Source organism: Schistocerca cancellata, chromosome 3 (genome assembly GCF_023864275.1).
Source record: "Schistocerca cancellata isolate TAMUIC-IGC-003103 chromosome 3, iqSchCanc2.1, whole genome shotgun sequence".
In the NCBI taxonomy this organism is placed as follows: domain Eukaryota; kingdom Metazoa; phylum Arthropoda; class Insecta; order Orthoptera; family Acrididae; genus Schistocerca; species Schistocerca cancellata.
Genome location: NC_064628.1, coordinates 951,325,574 through 951,346,636, shown reverse-complemented (window position 1 = coordinate 951,346,636; position 21,063 = coordinate 951,325,574). Strand labels below are relative to the sequence as shown.

Sequence of the window (21,063 nt, the reverse complement as noted above, 5' to 3'; positions counted from 1 at the left end):
ACCTCTTGTCGGTTGTTCCACTCTGTTCTTTGAATTTAACTTGGTTGACACTATGGATCATCCGCGCTGGACGCTTCAATATCTGTGTTGGTGCCCTGGTCTGTATCTGTTTCTTCTTCATCACTCGTGGTGCTAATCATATCTGTGTCCCCCTGGGCATCGTGACGTCTGTTTGGACCGACTTGCCTTCGGTAGGGTTTGTTGCGCAAGTATTCTATTTGTTGGATCTTCGAGATTTCGTCCGTTAGTTTGTTGAGTTCAGTCCACCTTTCCGGGTCGCGTATTATGGCATGTAGTTCGTTCTGTGTGTTCAGGCGATTTATGTGTACTGTGTGTCTTATGTTCGTGCGTTGTCCGCAGAAGAAGGCAGTATGTCTTCACCGCTTCCGGAATGTGTGGTCGACATAAACGAAAACCGATTATCTGAGCAGTACGCGCCGCCCCTAACGTGGGGGCCCTGAAGGGACGGCTGCGGCTGCGCCGACACGTGGCCGGCGGCGGCGGCGGCGACGGCGAATGCGACGCGGGCCGAGCGCAGCCGAGCGCGGCCGAGGGCGGCCGAGGCGGCGGGGCCGGGCCCGGGCAGCGCAGTGCGCGCCCGGCCGCAGCACGGCGCGACCCGCGACCCGCGACATGCCGACCGACGACGGCGCGCTCACCGTGGCCATGTCCAAGGGCCGCTCCGCCTCCATCTGCGCGCCCGGCTTCTCCAGCATGGAGGCCGTGGCCGCCGCCGCCGCAGCCGCGGCCGCCGGCGGGGGCGGAGGCAGCGGCAGTGGGGGTGGCGGCGGGACCCCGGTGGCCGGGAGGCGGCGCCGGCCCGCAGCCCGGTCGCAGAGCGCGCGCCTCACCGGCGGCAAGTCCGTGCGGCGGCGAGCGGCCGCGGGGGCGGCCGGGGGCGGCGGCGAAGGCATGCGGGGCGGCGTGAGCGAGCCGCGCCTCGCCGGACACGGGGCGGAGGGCACGCCGCCCCCGGCGCCGGGGCTGGGGCTGCCCGCCGCCGCCACCCCCGAGGCGTCGCCCGGCTTCCGCAGGCGCGGCTCGAGCCGGCGCTCCGTGCACCACGGCCACGGCCACGGCCACGGCCACGTGCAGCAGCAGCCGCCGCCCCGCAAGTCCGCCGCCTACCTGGACGTTCCCGACGCGCTCGGCGGGCCGCTCGAGGGCGAGGACGACGAGTCGTACCGCCTGCGCTCATTCAGCCTCACCTCCAAAGGTAGGCGCCGCCGCCTGTGCATCTGGCAGACCTACTCAAGGACGCCGTGTTCCCTCATGTCGGAGTAATATCGCGATCTGATCGTTAAAAAGAGAGTTTCTGATCGGTCCGCCGCTTTAGTGGTGACAGTCCCTACCGACATATTTATTTACAGTTGCGAAGCACACCGCTCACAAATGTGTGACTGAGGAACGAGTCCGGACACCTGAGTTCGTGGTGTTAGCTTCTCGGATTACGGTAGATACTACGCAGCGAGTTTCTTCAGAATTTTTGTTCTGTTTCCAGAGCGTCCCCAACTACGATCCTCAGTACTCACACTTCCGTAACTTTCCTGAGCGATTTTTTTGCGAAAGATGCGTGTAAATTTAAATTAAAATTTTAGATGTACGTAATTTATTGCTTGCACAGTCGGATTCTATTATTATTATGTGAATTTTGTCATAGAATGAGAGCAGAGGCAGCCCACGAGGGCAAACGAAGACTCGAATAGCACCGAAGCACGAAACAGCCGTCGTTTACTGAACACATTACGTACAACGAAATTACTCGCAACGGGATGCACGACAACGGACTGCAAGACTAACGAGAACACCACACGGCGTTCAGATTTTTGTTATTATTTTATTTTTATGATACGAGAAGTTGAGAACTCAAATATAAACATCCGGAAATAGTTAAATGCAGCAGTAAAACATTCTCGAGAAAATCTACATTGAAGTTTTCCGAATAGAGGTCGATTTTCGAGGGGCGGCGTGGCTGTGTGGCAGAAGGCTGACCCCCACACGGCCAGCCTCCAGTTGGTTCCAGGCCACAGAAAGCTTTTAAACAATGGCGCGTGGTCTGAGAACATCTCATGAAACGTTGAAAGATATAAAAATTAAAAACATATTTTTAATTATTTCAACTTGGACAATCTTTATTAACAATCTTAATAAAATGTTGGTGATTAAGAATTTATATTTGCAATTAAAACTGCATTTTTTGAGCGATGTGTATTTAGAAAGAAAAAGACGTGCATTTTCATAAAAACGACAGTCATCTGTATGTTAATTAGCATACATTTCATGAATTTTATATTTAAATATTACAAAAAAATGGTTCAAATCGCTCTGAGCACTATGGGACTTAAACATCTGTGGTCATCAGTCCCCTAGAACTTAGAACTATTTAAACCGAACTAACCTAAGGATATCACACACATCCATGCCCGAGACAGGATTCGAACCTGCGACCGTAGCAGTCGCGCGGTTCCGGACTGCGCGCCTAGAACCGCTAGACCACCGCGGCCGGCTAAATATTAGAGATAATCGAAGTGATCAAAATAAGGAGAAACAATGGCCGCAAAAAGACTCACACCACTACTTAGCGCTACCGAAATTTCTTTACTCCTTTACGTTCTTCACACTTCACCGACATGCTCGTACAACAACATGCCTCTTTGTTTAAAAATTTGCATCGGCTGCGAATGAAACCTTACTGCGCAGGTGGTGGGCGAGTATTCGCGAGCCACGCGATCTGCCAAGAATTTGTCCTTCCTTCTGGGGATTTAAAAATACTTGGAAAACTTCAAAGTCCATTTTCTCCAGAATTTTTGAGATTTGCACCGAACTGCTGTGAGTGATTAACATTTAATTTCAGGACTTCACGTATCATAAATATAAAAAATTACAAAAATCAGATTTCTCTGCCGTCAGCTTGTAAGCCGATCCTACACTGCCGTCAGATCTGGATCATCTGCAAAAGAGGAACACATATGTGCCGTGTAGCGTCGTCTTTTGGTTGCCGGTGGGTTTAAAAAGATTTTACTTTATTGTATATTGGGCATTATTTTATGTTAAACATTTTCTGTCGCTAATTTGCTTATAAAACTCTCGTGCACCCTATTCTAGAAAATTGCTCAGGTATCTGGCAGCCATACGAAAGCAAGACTAACAAGGAATGTCGAACGTTTGGAAACGAGGGCACCACGAGTAGACAGAGACTTGCTTCGTCCTCTGGACAGCGTCACGGAAAGGCTGATCTCACGGAGACTTCGACATACGTGCCAGCCATACCGTAAAAGCCTACTTACCAGGTTTCCAGAGCCTGCATTACGTGGGAAGTACAGTACAAACTCGCTCGCGTGTGGACGATGAATGCAAGAGTATGTACAGCGCGCACCGGGACACACGGGCTCACTCTCAGCGCCCTCTACAGCCACTTAGAACGACCGTACACCGTAATAACCTGCAGTGTGGCAAGTATTTTCTCCCACGCACTTCAGTGATTTGCAGGCCATATACGTAGATATAAACGAAGAATCTAATTCTGTGATGTACTGTGACTCGTGTGTCGAATGACCTGCAATAAAGATACTACAGACCAGGTGTTGATGGCATAGGAGTAAATAAATAAAAAACTGCACAAATGGCGGGTCCGTGCAGACTTAACTACGCGCACATATAACAGTAGTAACGGCCCGGTGCAAGTCTCTCTACTGGACGCCACTTGGCCAGTTGCGTGTCCGTAAGCCTACCCCAGTTCTCAGATGGTTGAAATGGTTCTGAGCACTACGGCACTTAACATCTGAGGTCATCAGTCCCCTAGACTGAGAACTACTTAATGCTAATTAACCTAAGGACATCACACACATCCGTGCCCGAGGCAGGATTCGAACCTGCGACCGTAGCAGCAGCGCGGTCCCGGACTGAAGCGCCCCAGTTCTCGGAACGGCGAAAGGCGACCCACAGTAGAACGTGCAATCCGAACGACGTGTTGTTTCTGATGACGCCTCAAGTCTCTGAGAGGTGAAGGCTAAGTTAAAACTGATGTGGGAAAGTCAGTAAAGTCAGTGGCCGCCCGAGATTCAGTTCTCAGATGCGCGCTTTACCACAGGACCACCAGAACCGAGTGTTGTAGAAAGAGTTCACCTGCAACTTCTGAGGAGTGATTTTGCGAGTATCAGAACATTTGACATGTATGATTCCATTGACTTGGAAATTTAACTTTATTTACACCGCCAATTGCCTGTATACCGTAGTATTTCACATAAATTTCAGCTCGGTACCTCTACCCGTTCTTGATAAATACGGACATACGTATAGCCAGAGAGACGGACAATAAAGTGGTCATATAAGGCTTCCCTTTTTAGCGACTGAGGCACTCAGCCCGCAGTGTAATTTTAAAGAAACACACTGTGCGATACTGTAAAATGACTTTTTTTCAATAATAATATCAATATTTATATATGTGTTCGGAGAGAGAGAGAGAGAGAGAGAGAGATTTTGACTTTAATTCGTAACTGGTACCCGAATTTTGGGTACTGCCTCCTCGAATGATCAGCTTCTGCACCAGTTTTTGACATATTGCAATTTGTAGGAAGTTATTGTTCTTTAAGGTTTAAAATACGACTCTGTTAGTTACTTGGCCGTATTGCGGATAGCTTTGAGCTCAAGTTTTCGTAGCTTTTCATACATAAGGGACCACTGTTGTAAGTAAGGAAGATCAAACAGCAATCTGCTTTTCGTAAGAAAAGGACATTGCTTGAGACACAAACTTCCTTCAAACTACACGTCCTGCTACATCAAAATTGGTCAGTGGAGTTCGGCAGCATAAATTCTGTCGATTGATAGACGGCGACGACAATGAAGTTCACCTCCTTTTCCAAAAACAAGACATTTCTATTCTTCACTTCCAGAAAATTTGTATACATAAGTGTTTGGCAACTCTTACACATACTTCACTCGGTTTTTTTTCATTAAATGTAACAATACGTTCTGAGCGACGGCCTAGCAAGACGTCCTCTTTCTATCGTTGCGGGGATTGCGCGCTAAAGAGTTCCTTGCTGTTCAGCTGCCCTTCACTTCACTTCAAGTACTTTTTGAATCACATTTACATTTACGGTATTTACATACATTACTGAGCTTCTCAGAATAAAATCAGGCACAAATTACTTAAGGGGCTCCGGAAAGGCTCAAAATCATGAAAAGTTCAATTTTTACTTTTTTGCGTTTTCTGTATCTGCAGACTATTACCTTTTAATAGATATATAATTTATTCAATTCCGAAGACTACAACTATTTTTAGTTTTTTTTTTTTTGAAATGTGTTCTACATGGGCGTGACCCACTGTGGCGCTGTTAAACTGCTGTCAAATGGTGTTATTATTAACGTCCGTGTTCATCAGGTACATTTTAGTGATCTGAGATAAAGTATGTGTTGTGGCTAACCTGTGATGGTTCAATATATATCGCTGGTGTGATTGTCGATTGTTTCATGTTTATTTACTCTGTCGTTATCTCGAAAATATTCGTAATTAAATATTCGTAATTAATTCTGTTTCTTGAGTCTCTGTTTTGTTGAAGTATAATAATGAGTAAAAGTAAAGTTATTAGAAATCCTCTGAAGGCTTTTAAGAAAAGGAGAAATGTTGGAAAGCCAAATATGGGAATGAAGATAGGTTCTAACATGGTACGAGCGATGCTTGCTTTAGACAAGGAACGCCTTCGGGCTGCAGACAGGGCTGTAAGAGTCTAGAAATACAAGCAAGAGTAAACAGGAGGAGGAACAGGAGGAAGCTGGAGGAGGAGTTTGCAGAGGATGAAGATAATCCATCCTATGGACGTGGAATGCACTAAAAAGTTAATCAAATCTTTGTCGCTCGATTCCCAAAACTTTTATTTTCTCATACTAATTACATGTTTTCTAAGGATCTTCCAAACATATTTGTTTCAAACTTTCAGTAAATGTTACACAGTACCTTCTGCATAATTTAGCACAGCCTTTTTCGAAAAAGCTGTATATTTTTGAATATATAAATAAAAATTGCAAAATTGTTGTGAATTTTCATTACAATTTAAAAAAAATCATCTTTAATAACTGAACTAAAATTTTGTAAAATCCCTGTGTTAAGTTGTAGCCCATATTCCAATAAATAATCTGTAAAAAGTTCAACTTCCTACCTCAAATACTTTGTGAGGAAAGATGTAATTTATAAGCGTTATTTTAACATTGCAAGTATAGGGCGTTCCGGAGCCCCTTAAAGGAAAAAAAAGAAAAACAGTGAGACCCATTACAATACAGTCCCTGAGAGGAGAAGAGACAAATCCTGTCTAAAGAACATACTTGTACAACGCGAAATGCTCTGTTTCCATTTTAGTTGTCGGTTTTGCTGATACCGTGCACAGCAGCCAGTTCCATAAATCCGCGTGAGCGGCGCGCTGCGGCGGCCGCATCGCTCGCGAGCCGATTTCGGCCTCGGTACGTGGGCGGGAATTACTGGCAGCCGCCGCCGCCACCGCCACGGGCCTCGCAGGCAGGCGAGCAACGTCGGACGGGATACACGCTCGCAGCGCGGCGTCAACAGACCGGCCTCGAGCCCGCACACCTGTTCTTCACGCCGTTGTCGTTTCTTACCCCGTCAGGCGTCGCCCGCAGGTCAACTACGTCGTTCATTGTTCACAGCGACTGTGGACTGGCAGCACGCGCCGTGGCCCTGACGATCGTCACCCGCAATACTGCTCCAAACACGGAAACATTTTACAGCACGGCACACACACACACACACGCACACGGCAGTTACAGATTCCGATATTTTCTGTTTGGTTCGTTTCATTGTCGCTGCAGTGACGTGGACTTTAGCTCGACTTTCTTTTTCAAGCCGTATGGCACAGCGGCGGTATGCTATTACGCATTCTGTGTTATATTAAACAGCTGGACCCGAATACTGCGAAGGCTGCTGTAAAAGGGTTCAGACCGATTCTTATCCACATCAAAAACGATGCCGCGGTGCAGGGACGTCTGCGCACTGACTTTCCGTGAAACAGCCTCCTGTCGCCAGGTGGCAATGCTTTGAAAACATCTTACATTAGGCATCAGTTTATCTGACGTGCATTTCTTTACTCTCTTGTGAAACGGAGTAGTTAGTTACTGTGCAATACTAAAAGAAAAAAAAAATATTTTTGTATGTTTTCTCACTATGCTATGAAACGATGTGTGTGTATACACGTTTCACAACACACACACACACACACACACACATATATATATATATATATATATATATATATATATATATATATATATATATATATAGGGTGAAACGTATTTAAACCGGCAAACTCTGGGAGGTTGTAGGGAGTAGGAAACATCAAAACAAATATTTTTCCCTAATGTCATTTTTTCCCATGAGGAGTATTTAAACCAGTGGAGGCCATATTACGCTCTCAACTTGTTAGAGGCCGTATTACGATCTTCAGTTGTTAGAGGGCGTATTACGCTCTTCAGTTGTAGGTAACTGCTGTCCACCAGTGTAGTAGTGCACTGTGTCTGTTTACTAATGGAGTGATACACCTGGAGTGAGTACACTGATACGGTCGGTGCGTACTACGTAGCGCTCCACAACGGACGAGCTGCACAGCGGGTTTATCAACAACAATATCCTAATCGCCGTATCCCGCACCATACGACCTTTGATGCTGTGTACCAACGTCTGCGTGAGAACAGGTCATTTAGCAGATTACCTGGACAGGCACGACGTCGCACGGTAATAACGCTGCAGTTTGAGGAAGCTGTCTTGCAGCGTGTGGAGCGGGATCCTTCAATCAGCACTCGTGCAATTGCAATGGAGACGAATCAGACGAATGTAACAGCAGTCCTTCGAGAGCAATTGTTACGTCCATTTCACTTACAGCGTGTCCACAACCTGGAAACAGTTGATTATCGACCCAGAGCACAGTTTCCGCAGTGGTACCTGGAACAGGGTGAAATGGATCCTACATTTCCATCCTCTGTGTTGTTTACCGATGAAGCAACGTTCGGGCGTGATGGAGTCTTCAATATGCACAATTCGCATATTTGGAGTGAGGATAACCCACATGCCACAGTTACTAGCGCTCATCAAGTGCGGTTCTTCGTTAATGTATGGGTCGGTGTTGTTGGAGACTGTTTAATTGGGTCGTATCTGCTACCTAGTTGTTGTCTCTTGGTCATAAAAAATGGGAAGTGTTTGTTGGTTTAACTAATTTGCCGCCAGAAAAATCTTCCTCTACCGGTTAGAATACTCCTCATAGGAAAAAATGACATTAGGGAAAAATATTTGTTTTGATGTCCCCTACAACCTCCCAGAGTTTGTCGGTTTAAATATTTTTCACCCTATATATATATTCGTTGTGTAGGGACAAACCACCTTGTATCAGCCAGATACAAAATAGTGAAGTGGTGGCCAGACCTGTGCGCTGTGCCCTTCACCTTAAGAGCCAAAATTATAAACACAGGAACAAAGGACCCCAAACTGACTTTTCTGAGATTAGAAACGAAGTTCGGAAATTATACTTCAGCCGAAACGACGTCTTCAATGGGTAATGCACGTGAGATACGGGGGCTGAAAAAAGTATGGAAACAACGTGAGAAACGAATGCTTGAACATCAGTGTAAATGCTAACCAAGCCTGCAGGTGGCACTGTGCAGTATACTAAGTACACTCTAAGAAAAAAAGAAACGGCGCACCACAAAGGCATTATCTGAATGGAACTGAAATCGCTAGACGTGATGCAAACTTGACGGAAAAAAAAGTGAGTCACTGCCGAATACAAGCAACATAATGTAGCTGTGTTGCAGGTCCAGTACCCCGTGGCGTACAGTCGTCTGACTACAAGCATTGCGTGCCTCAAGAGACTGCTAAGGACCAAAGTTCTTCATGGCAGTCAGTCTAAGCGTCAACTAATGTCGTCATACAAAACATATTGGAAAACACGTTCTTAGCGATGAGACACCCCATAGCACTCATAAACTAACCTTAATTACAACAACTGACAATCCAAAAGTTCTGAGAAAACGTATTTTTTTGCATATATCGCACAGTAATCCTTAGTCAAAATTAAATACTTGAGACAATATATGGAGTTACAAAGCTGTACAGCAATTGGAAAAAAGTTTTTCGCTCTCGAAAAGACTTTCCATCCACGTGCTGAACGTCGCTCGGCGGCGAATGGCTCTGGAAACTGGATATTGGACGAACCAGTAAAAAAACGCGATTAACGGGAACATGCACTCTACGGAAATCTCAACATTAACAACGGTCACCAGTAATATCATTGTTCTCGTAACACAAAAAACAAATTTGACTTTAAATGACATGACCAATGTTGTCGTTCTGGACCTGGATTCAAAGCCAGCACCTATAGCCATTGCTAACTAATCTAAGCTTTGTTTGTGCCTTATTGAGGCCCGATCACTTGGCATAAAGAGACGTGAAGTGTAGACGTTTGCACCAGTATCAGTTATTAATTCAGATCCTGGAAATAAATGGCGAAAATTTTTGTACTGAACTGGGAATCCTGTCATAAGTTACCTTCCTGTGAACTACCCCCAACGAAGTTTAACATGGTGTCATTCGCAAGGTACAAGGTATGCTCATGTTTAAAATTGAATTGCCATCATGTAAAGCTTGTGACATGGATGCGAACCCAGCACCTAATCGGATTGTTAGCGAAGTACGTAAAATCAGAAGTTAAATATCAAATATTTTCACCAATAGTGAGATGTTGGAACCTTAAACGACGGTAGAATTGTTTTTGCCTGACTGAGATTCGAACCCAGCATCTAGCGCCGTCGTTTTCTAGCTGTTGTTGGTTCACCAGTAGCGAGATGTGCGCATGTTTAACTATACATCAGGCGACGTAAAGTTCTGTGCTGAATGGAATTCAAACCCCGCACACGTGGTCATGAAGATACTTTAACTATCAAATTCTTTTCCAATAATAGCCAGGAGTGGCATGTTTGTACTTTCAGTGATGTGATGGAAAATACTCTGCTGGCTAGAAGTTGAATCCACAACATATCGTCGTTGGTGTTCACAACGAACACAACGTCAAACCCAAATCCGTTTTCGCGAGTAGGATGGAGAGGGATATTTGAAAAGATGTAAGGAAACGTTTGATCTTATAATTTTGTGATAATAAGCTCATCATGTGGCTATGAGTTGAAACGAACATGTTACAGCTGACAAAGAGACGTTGAAAATGCAACTATTTTTCACTAGCAGTTCGAAGTGCACATGCTAGGGCTTGAAATGAAATAATGAATATTTTGTGCTGATCAGGATTCGAAACCAGATAGGTGCCTTTCGAGGAGGCCTAGAAGAGTTTGCAATCTAGGGGAACACAGTGAAATCGAATTCGAATCCCAGCCCAGCACCACAAATTTCAACGTCTCAGTTTCAAATAAAGTAAGAGCCTTGTGAACTTACATAGCCATTGGTTCATTAAATGAAATACGTTTTCTAGTTTACGACGGCTTGCTGGTAACAGAGTCTCTGCCATCCGGGGTTTGTCCATCTGTCACAGCTCAAACGAATGCCGCTCTGCCCCAGTCGGCAGCGAAGGGATGTTATCTTTACTGCGGATATTGAACTACGGGGCTTACTGGCATTCTGCACTTTGGCGTTACTAGGGGTGAAGGAGAGTTACTTGTGTGTGTTAAAAATCTACGCCTGACGTGAGATGTGAACCTACACGTTTTACATATCAATACAAGATAAATCCACCACACCACAGAACCCCCTGTGAAGCACATAATTATGAATTGCAGAGTATTCGTTTAGATGTAGATGAAGATGTCAAGGGACGAGTAACAGAAAGAAGGGCAGGATCTGGGAATAGATAGAAGTACAGAAGTGCAAAATATAAGCGTGAAATGCTTGCAAAGTATTGCTTACTTAGATGTGTGCCATAGTTCGTTTTATATTAGGACCGAGAGATAAGGAAGGACTGTTTTCAGAACGAAGAATGGGTTATAGGGAAGGGGACATCAAAGAATACGGTTTCATAGGTGTTGAGAGGAATGATAGAGAGTAAAGACTGCAGCAATTAAAGGAGAAAATGTAGCGTCAATGGAAACCGCTAGATTTGTTTATAAAGTTTTGGGGGAATGGAATAGAAGGGCACTTGCGTCGATGGTGTCAGAGAGAGAGAGAGAGAGAGAGAGAGAGAGAGAGAGAGAGAGAGAGAGAACAGAGGCAGATATTAACAACGAGTAAACATAATACGAAATCGTTTGCGTATTGTGTGGAGGACGGAGGATGTATTCATGGTTCAAATGGTTCAAATGGCTCTGAGCACTATGCGACTTAACTTCTAAGGTCATCAGTCGCCTAGAACTTAGAACTAATTAAACCTAACTAACCTAAGGACATCACACACATCCATGGCCGAGGCAGGATTCGAACCTGGCGACCGTAGCGGGATGTATTCATGGATGAAGGCGAAGAGAGAGATATATTTGAAATAACAAAAACTATTGCGACAGTCCATCTACGCTGATTAGTTTGTAGGTATCTAGACAGGGTATAAATGAAATCAAAATAGAATATTGAACAAACCGTATATTCAAAAGAAAGCCACTTGAATTACAAAGGCAACTCAAAGGAGAAGTAACCCATATTGTATCTTTTCTGTTGCCACGCGATCTTCCACTAGCACCCAATGAGGAAAAATGACTAAAAAGAAGACATAACAAAACATTTTAAGGACTCTAATATTTTATCCAGAATCCTTCATTATTTTGTACTTCTATCGTGCGTCTTGGCATAGAATGTATAAGCTGTCGGACGTAACAGCCTGAAGAAGCAACTTCCTCCCAGGCTTCCAGGACGCAGTCCCAAATAGCGTCCGCTAGCAGTTGGTTGGTTTCGTGGCCAGTTCTCTGTTAATGTTCTGGCGACCTCAGCCTACATGTTTTCCATGGGGTTCATATCAGCCGCCCGTGGCGCCCAGTCCATGACGTTGACGCCAATCGTGGAGAGCCGCTGCTGAACAAATGGAGGCTTGTGAATGGGAGAATGGTCCTCTTTCAATGTGCCGTCATCTTCGGCGTACAGTATTCGCACTGACGGAAGCATCACATTTTTCAATGTGTGGGCATACTGCACGCTGTCCAGAGTTCCTTCTATCCGTGAAGAATTCCCGCCCCTCTCGCAGAAATCCAACCCCAGCAGGTAACAGATAGCCGGCCACTTCTTCTCGTCGTGGTTACATATTCGCGTCGATGGCGAGTCCCTTGCGGCCTGTAAACGATTCGTGGACTACCGTTACTGGTGGGAAACACCTTCTCATCAGTGAAAATGACGTTGTGCCACTATGCCCTCAGATGGAGCTCCGCAAATGAAGTGGCATAGATATTAATTTTTTTAGGGGCAAAGTGGTGGTGGAAAGTAGATCTTTCTTCTTTACAATCAGGAAAGAAAGGGGGTAGCGTCTTTAAACATAAAAATGGTAAGGCGACCGCTCGCAATAATCGAGAAATCCGGTTTGGAGTCACGATCCAGCACAAATTTTCACTGTCGTCATTCCATTATACGGCTGATCGTTATCCATATTCGGAACTGCGAATATATTTTATACAGGGTGATTCAAAAAGAATACCACAACTTTAGGAATTTAAAATTCTGCAACGACAAAAGGCAGAGCTAAGCACTATCTGTCGGCGAATTAAGGGAGCTATAAAGTTTCATTTAGTTGTACATTTGTTCGCTTGAGGCGCTGTTGACTAGGCGTCAGCGTCAGTTGATGCTAAGATGGCGACCGCTCAACAGAAAGCTTTTTGTGTTATTGAGTACGGCAGAAGTGAATCGACGACAGTTGTTCAGCGTGCATTTCGAACGAAGTATGGTGTTAAACCTCCTGATAGGTGGTGTATTAAATGTTGGTATAAACAGTTTACAGAGAATGGGTGTTTGTGCAAAGGGAAAAGTTCTGGACGGCCGAGAACGAGTGATGAAAATGTAGCACGCATCCAGCAAGCATTTGTTCGCAGCCCAGGAAAATCGACTCGCAGAGCTAGCAGAGAGCTGCAAATTCCACAATCAACTGAACGTCTACTACCCGAGGCGATGGATCGGCCGCCAGGCAGCCTGTGACAGAGCACTTCATCACTGGCCTCCAAGAAGCCCTGATCTTACCCCCTGCGATTTTTTCTTATGGGGGTATGTTAAGGATATGGTGTTTCGGCCACCTCTCTCAGCCACCATTGATGATTTGAAACGAGAAATAACAGCAGCTATCCAAACTGTTACGCCTGATATGCTACAGAGAGTGTGGAACGAGTTGGAGTATCGGGTTGATATTGCTCGAGTGTCTGGAGGGGGCCATATTGAACATCTCTGAACTTATTTTTGAGTGAAAAAAAAACCTTTTTAATTACTCTTTGTAATGATGTATAACAGAAGGTTATATTATGTTTCTTTCATTAAATACAAATTTTTAAAGTTGTGGTATTCTTTTTGAATCACCCTGTATATTTCATAACGGCTGTAGTCACTGCAGTGCCTGTTTCCTTGGACATCATCCATGCCCGAGGAACGTTAAGCCTACGCTTCTGCCCAACACAGACAATGCAATATCGTACTGAAAAAATCAACATTCCAGTAACGTAGGATTTGTGGAAACGAGAATTACAGCAGCTTAAAAATTGCAACTGTTGACAGTGGTCGCTGTGGTCCTCTACGCATTTTTGTGCTGGTGAATGATATTCAAACCCATATAACGCAGAACTCCTACGTAGACCGTCTCAGTACTCCGGCGTATATTTTCCTTGGCTTGATTAAGCTCGTGCACTTTTTCTTCTAACAAAATACGTCAGAAGAAGAGAGGTGAAACGAATGAGGCGTCCACGAGCCCCTGTTTATTGTGCGTTCTTCTGAAGAGGAGGCAACAGCTGATAATTCTTATGGCACGCAACTCCATCTTGCTGCAAAAAAACAGAAGTCTTTCAGGTTCTTTTAGCTCAGACCAGGAAGACTCGAAAATTTGATAATGAAGTCTCTAGTGACATTGGTTTGAAAGAACATCTGTTGATAATGGGACTACCAGGCAGCGTTCGCCAATGATGGACAATAATGAAAGTCGTATGATCACCACAGTTGGTGATCGGATGGCGTTTATCTGCCACCAGTTTCTATCCAAACGAGCGTCATTGGCAAATTGAAACTGCAGAGTGCAGCAGGAAACACATCGGTGTGCAGTGCGTTATGCTGCTCACCTGTGTGTAAGTGCAAAAACTATGACCCCACAAATTGTTATTCGACTTAAACTCGTATGCTAACCTTTGACTAAACAGAACGTAATTTGAACTGAACTGTAACTGATCTGAACACAACTGAAGTAAAATAGTTATCTAGCCCTAATCACTTATTGTGGTCCTTTCTGTCAGTTTCTGTACATTGCTCTATTCTATCCAATTTTTCCTATATGAGACTCTGTATCTTGATTTCCTGATCCATTTCATCGTAACAGGTATGTGCAAAACTTATGTAATTACGAAAGCACTCGGATGGGATTGTCAATGCATTATTTGTTAAAAAACATAAACAATTTCTTTCTTCTTCTCGTTTCGAGATCCAGTCTTGAAATGTTAATGAAACTGACTTACCTTCCATTCCTATTTCGGCGTCATTGAAATTCAGAACAGCTTTGTATTTGTTTAGGAAATCTACTCCTAATATTATTTCAGTGGACAAAAGAGAAACAACCAAGAATTTCATCGAAAATTTTCAGCCTTGACACAAACATTCTAAATAGATATGATGGTTCACGTCAACACTATGTTCCAGAAATAGCTCCTCGCATTTTAGTATTATGTAAAGTCGGACAATCTGCTGTTGTCATACGTTTGTGGAATGCAGTTGCACTGACCACATAAATGGACAATCAAAGTCAAGGACAGCGGAAAGTGTAATACTGCCTACTGAAATGTTTATTATTGGATTTCTACAGATTTTTTTGTCTTCTGTCTCTTCCAGTAAAATGTCTCTAATGGCTTCAAAACGCACGGAGTTCAAAGTTTCGGCAGCGGCGTGTTTTGTGTGATCCACAGCATTGCTTGCTGCCGGAGTCGCGACTCATTGTCTTGTATTGCTTCCCCGTCGTTGATTATATCGTAGATTTGGTGATATAACTTCAACTATTTCCAGGTGTCGCGCTGGGCATGCTCTTTCAGAATCTTGCTACTGTGAATTATGATGCGGCGCGGGATTAGCCGAGCGGTCTCAGGCGCTGCAGTCATGGACTGTGCGGCTGGTCCTGGCGGAGGTTCGAGTCCCCCCTCGGGCATGGGTGTGTGTGTTTGTCCTTAGGATAATTTAGGTTAAGTAACGTGTAAGCTTAGGGACTGATGACCTTAGCCGTTAAGTCCCATAAGATTTCAAACACATTTGAACATTTGAATTATGATGTTGATACTGTGGTGTTGGCTGCTATTTGCGCTAACTGTTGTTGTGTCATGTATTTTGCAAATTCGATCTACCTAAGTGTACCCATGAGAATTTGTACGATTACCATCTACGTGAGGGTACTGTCTGTGACTATTATGACTGTTATGTTGTCATTACCGTAGCTCCTGTGATGTCCATTACTTTGTTCTATCACAATACTCATTATTCAACTGCGAGAATTGTGCGTAATACGGGTTTTGTCGGTTATCCCGTCTGCAATTGTTTCTGTAGTTCTGTTTGTTATGCAAGTTCACATAGTTTTTGTTTTCACGTGGTATAAAGGCGTCATGCGTGTCATACTTCGTGTTGTGAGTGTTACTGTGTCTTTTCGTTAAACCGTTGTCACTATCCAATTCCATTTCCTGGAGTTATGTTTGAATTGCCTCTAAATCATTTTTACATCTGTCAAAATTACATGTCTCAAATGTGTAGGTAACTTTGTTAAACAAATGTGAATTAGCACTGACGGACTGAATGGGTTTGATAAGTACTGATTCCTGAATACCATGTCTTCGAAGTATTTTGCTTGGCTCGAGAAGTCGGACTGTTCAAAGTTCCGTAACATTGTTATGCTATGTTTTACTCGATCTTGTGTGGCATGCGACCAGTAGGCTGATAAAAATGCCCGACAGAGATCATTTACACTACGGCAATCTCTCACTATTGAGCGCATTCTTGCCGCCGGTTCATTTCCAAATAACCGCAGAGATTTTCTAATTTGTGTTCAAGTGGCCAATTTGGTGGTAAATAATATAGAAACTGATTAATCCAAGCTTGGAAGCGAATTTCGTTACCGTAATTCTAGAAAACTTTGAACATACGTACTGTCAAAAAGTATTTGTAGTCAAAGTTACCATTTCTGCGTGAACCAGATTGTTCTCTATTGCACTACATCGGCGATTCATCGTCGTATGTGGATGTGTGGTACTGTTTTTGTGGAAAGTCACCTAACCGCCATAAATTTGTATGGATAGCAAAGTTTTCTCAATATGAACGTACATAGTCAAATTCGTCTTTTATATTGTCGCGGTTGAGCTTTCTTTCTTCTTTCGTTTCACCCTCTTTGGGGTACGCTGGATCAATCATTTCTTTGTGCGTTGTTCTTTTCTTAGGGCCCAGTATTTCTTCATACTTTCTGATCTTCTCCTCTCTTCTTCCGAGATGAAGGATTTGGACTTTAGTGTGGATTTGTCTTGGAACCTTATGTTTTCATCTTTAGTAATTAATTTAGCAGTTCAATCAATAAGTGAATTTTCTGAAATATTTAATTCCACTAGGTCTTTCTCAGTTTCTTTAAACCAGTTGGGCTTCGTTTTTCTGTTACGGAAGAAGTCAAAGATTTGTTTAGTTAATCTGTTGGAATTCATTCTGAGAAGATGACCATAAAAATTTATTCTCCTTTTTCGCATAGAATCTGAAAGTTTTTCAATTTTCTTGTAGAGAGTTTCATTTTTGATGTATATAATTTTATTGTCTTGAAATTTTGGCCCAATGATTTTTCTTAAAATTTTTCTTTTCTTTAGCTCAAGTTTCTCCATTTGGCCTTTGAAATTCATGTTAAGTGTTTCTGCTGCATGCAGTGCTTCTGGCTTAATCATTGTCTTGTAATGTGTAGTTTTGGACCCCCAGGAAAGGGATTTTTAGTTGTATGTATTTTTTGTTAGTTGGAAGGCCAATTCAAGTTTATTTTTTCTGGATTCCATTGCTTTGCGTTCCCCAGCATTCCAACTAATCCATTCTCCGAGATATTTGAATTCTTTTACTATTTCAATCTTCTGTTCTTGAACTTTGAGGTATTTACATGAGTGCTTGATGTTTGTCAATATCTTAGTTTTTTCAGAGGAGATGTGAAGACCAATTTTAGCTGCTTGTTTCTTTAGTTCAAGGATTTGCTCCCGTGCTTCTTCCATTGTTTCAGCAAACAGGGCCATATCATCTGCAAAAGCAAGGTTCTTATTTTTGCAACCCAGTCTTATACCACTCTTAATATTTGTGTTCCATTCTCTGACTACTTTGTCAACCGCACAATTGAACAGCAACGGTGAGAGCCCATCGCCCTGTCGCACTCCCGTTTTTATTTCAAAGGGTTCCGATAGTTCGCCCATAAATTTAACTTTCGAAAATGTATTTGTAAGGGTCGCTTTTATAATATTAGTTGTTTTCTTATCCAAACCCATTTCTTCCAGGACTCATAATAGAGACTCTCTATCAATCGAATCATATGCTTTTTTGAAATCGATGAAAGAGATTACGTATGTCTTTGCCCTTGATTTTTGGTATGCCATAATGTTTTTGAGGTTTAGTATTTGATCTACCCTCTCTAAAACCTCCCTGGTATTCCCCGATTTGCGGGCCCAGTTGCGGCTCTGCGCTGTTCAAAAGGACTTTAGAAACAATCTTTTACGTTATACCCAGCAGTGATATGCCTCTGTAATTGTTGGGGTCAGTCTTCAAACCTTTCTTGTGGATAGGGTGGATGAGAGCTGTTCTCCATTAGGCGGGGATCTCTTCTTCTTTCCAGATTTTATCGAAAACACACTTAAGGGATGTAAGTGCATTTTTGTCAGCCTTTTTCCATAGTTCGGCCACTATTTGATTTTCTCCGGACGCCTTGTTGTCTTTAAGTTCTGAAATGACCTTCTGTCGTTCTTCAGTCGTCGGTGGTTCTGAATCCGGCTTCTCACGGTTGTTTGGGATGGATTCAAATTTTTCAAGGATGGGTTCACAATTCAAGAGTTTCTCAAAGTAGCCTGCTAGTATTTTGCAGTTTTCCGTGTTGTTGTGAGCGATGGTCCCATTTACATCTCGAAATTGGAGGGTGGGTGCTTTGTATCTTGATAACCTTTGTCTGAAAGCTCTGTAAAAGCTCCTTGTGTTGTTTTTAGCAAATTCTTCATCAGTTTGGAGGAGAGTTTTGTTTTCATGTGTCTTCTTAATCCTTTTTATATTTTTATCTACCAGTTTTCTAACTGTAATGAAATTCAGTCTACTTTCTTCTGTTTTCTGTGATTGCCAATTTTGCCATGCCTGTTTTCTTGTTTCAATGAGGGCATCACATTCCAGCGACCACCAGGCATGTTTTTTACTTTTTTTGTTAGGTGCTATCCGTTCAGCTGTAGTAATGAGATTTTCCTTGATATGCCCCCAGCTTTGTGTCTGAATGGTTTCTGTTGCTTTTGTGAATTCATCTGATTTTAATATCTTTTCTGTGCTATACTTCCGACCCTTAATTTGTTTCATGGTGCTTTTCCTGTTTGGGATGACTTTGAACTTAATTTTAGAAAGGTAATGGTCTGAATCCAAGTTTGCACCCCTGAGTACCCTAACGTTCACGATTTCTTTGCTAGAAATCTTCTTGATTGCCACATGACCAAGTTGAAATTCCCCAAGGCTAGGGTTTGGGGATACCCATGTCTTTTGTCTTCGTGGTAGTTTCTTGAAAGCTGTGGATTTAAGAATTAAATTGTGTGCTTGGCAAAGTTCTATTAGTCTCACACCATTTATGTTTGTTCTCTTGTGTGCAGGGTCGTTTCCAACTATTTTCTTATATCTTTTTTCTTTACCAATCTGTGCATTAAAATCTCCAAGAAGAATGATGATGTTTTTATCTGGAATTTTCTGAATAATGTCATCTAGATGATTCCAAAAGGCCTCCACTTTTTCTTTGTTTTTCCTGTTATCCTCGTTCATAGGGGCATGTGCATTGATAATTGTGTAGATTTTTTTTGTGCTTGTGAATGTAAGACTTGAGATTCTTTCTGATTGGGAATCAAAGCCAACTATTGAGTTCAAGATTTGTTTGTTGATTATAAAGGCTGTCCCAAGATGTGGTACATTTTTCATTACTCTCGGTCCCACTTTCCCGTTGTATATCCTAAAACCTTCGGAATCGAAGGTATCTGTATCCATGTATCGTGTTTCTTGAATGGCTGTTATGAGTACGTTGTGGTTCTTTAGCGTATCTGTTAGATGTTTTAATTTTCCGGTTTTCAACAATGAGTTTGCATTGAAAGTTGCTAGGTACGTTGATTGTCTATATTGAAATTTGGATGAGATTCCAAGACACTCCGACTTGTCTTTGTGCAATGTTGCAGACTCCCCAGAATCCGAATGTCTTCTGAAATACTGGCGTACGGTGGATCGTCCACCTGGGGTAAAATAGTTTACATCACACACTTCCATGATTGATGAAAGTTATTTTGGGTGTGGCCCAAAAGCCACAAAATGTACAACCAAGATTGTGAGTCCTGGAGGTAGTTCTTCCGCTCTCTCCGCCGTTGGGAATCTGAACTTCCTCTTCCGCCTTTGAGACCGTTGACCAGGTTTCACCTAGAAACCCTAGGCAGGGGCCCTTACAGGGTCCTACCAGCCAGATGGACCCAGGTTTTTTAACGACATGTTACTCCTCCCCCTTCTCCTTCCTCATCACTTGCGAAGTGAGGCCCCGGACTTGGGACCGGCAGTGGTGGAGTTGGTTGAGCTTTCATTCAAGTCACTCGATTTTCTCATTAATAGTGTCCCTATAGCGCTTGTTTTCTCAATTTTCTGTTGGTTTTCTTTAATATTTATTAATGACTGATATTCTGCTGTTTCTGAAAATTGTACTGGCATTGCGTCATCTGAATCTCTTCCTTCACTGGTTAACAAATTTGCCGTTTGCGATGTCAGGTTCATATTTTTTATTTTTTTTACTTTTTCTTTAATTGTGCTTAACTTTTATTTTTGTTCTTCAGAAGTTAGTGTCAAAGTTTCCACTTGTTCAGTAATTTCTTTCGCCGTTCTGTTAAGATGTTCGTTATGTTCTTTTATCCGTGTGGCTATCGCAATAGCTATCGCAATAGCTAACAATTCGTTCTTGTTATTACGCTGATTTGTTTTCACGTTTTCGTGTTCTGTTACAAGGTCACGCATTCTAGTTGCAGAATTGTTCATTGTTGGTTAAAGATCATTTTTAACTTCTTCCCTAATCTCAGCTGATAAATTTTATATTTTCAATTTCACTTCTTCCTGTGATTTTCTGTTGTCTTCCTGTGATTTCCTACTCTCATCTTGTGTTTTTCTGTTCCCTTCCTGTGTTTCGTCGATTTTCTTACTCATTTCATCTTATATTTCTTTAAGCATCTGTCGAATTGATCCTAGGAAATTTGTCGGATTCGCGCAGTGTGGTTCTGTATAGCTGTATAGCTGAAGGTGATGTCTGTGGTCATTCCTTCAAAAGACATGGACGGAAAACGTGATTCTGATCTGTCTGTTACTATTGTTGTAAACTTTCTCACGACTGTGGCGAGTTTTGTAAGCTTTCGCTAGACTGTCGCGACTCGTACCGACCAGCACAACTTCAGAATTTATGTGTTCATTATCTATCGTTTTTCTCTGTTTCATTATTGCTCGCTAAACTAGTTGATAATACCGGATCTGCGCAATTTCCTGCTACCTCATGTAAACTAATGGTATTGGTACGCTACTGGTATTGGTTATTTTTCAACACCCTCTGTTGTCTTGTGCTACGACGAACTTTCATGTTGATTTCTGTTGTACCAAACATGACCTACATAGATAAACTGAAGAATAAGATAGTAGTGCTAGCGAAGGCGGAAAAGTCG

General features: G+C 42.9%; 1 protein-coding gene across 1 annotated transcript; it reads left to right on the top strand.

The window, feature by feature from the left end:
- Window positions 1-633: 633 nt before the first annotated feature.
- Window positions 634-1,284, top strand: LOC126176673 (spidroin-1-like). Its single transcript, XM_049923833.1, has one exon. It carries the CDS (start codon window positions 634-636, stop codon window positions 1,282-1,284), a length of 651 nt encoding a protein of 216 aa, XP_049779790.1.
- Window positions 1,285-21,063: the final 19,779 nt, after the last annotated feature.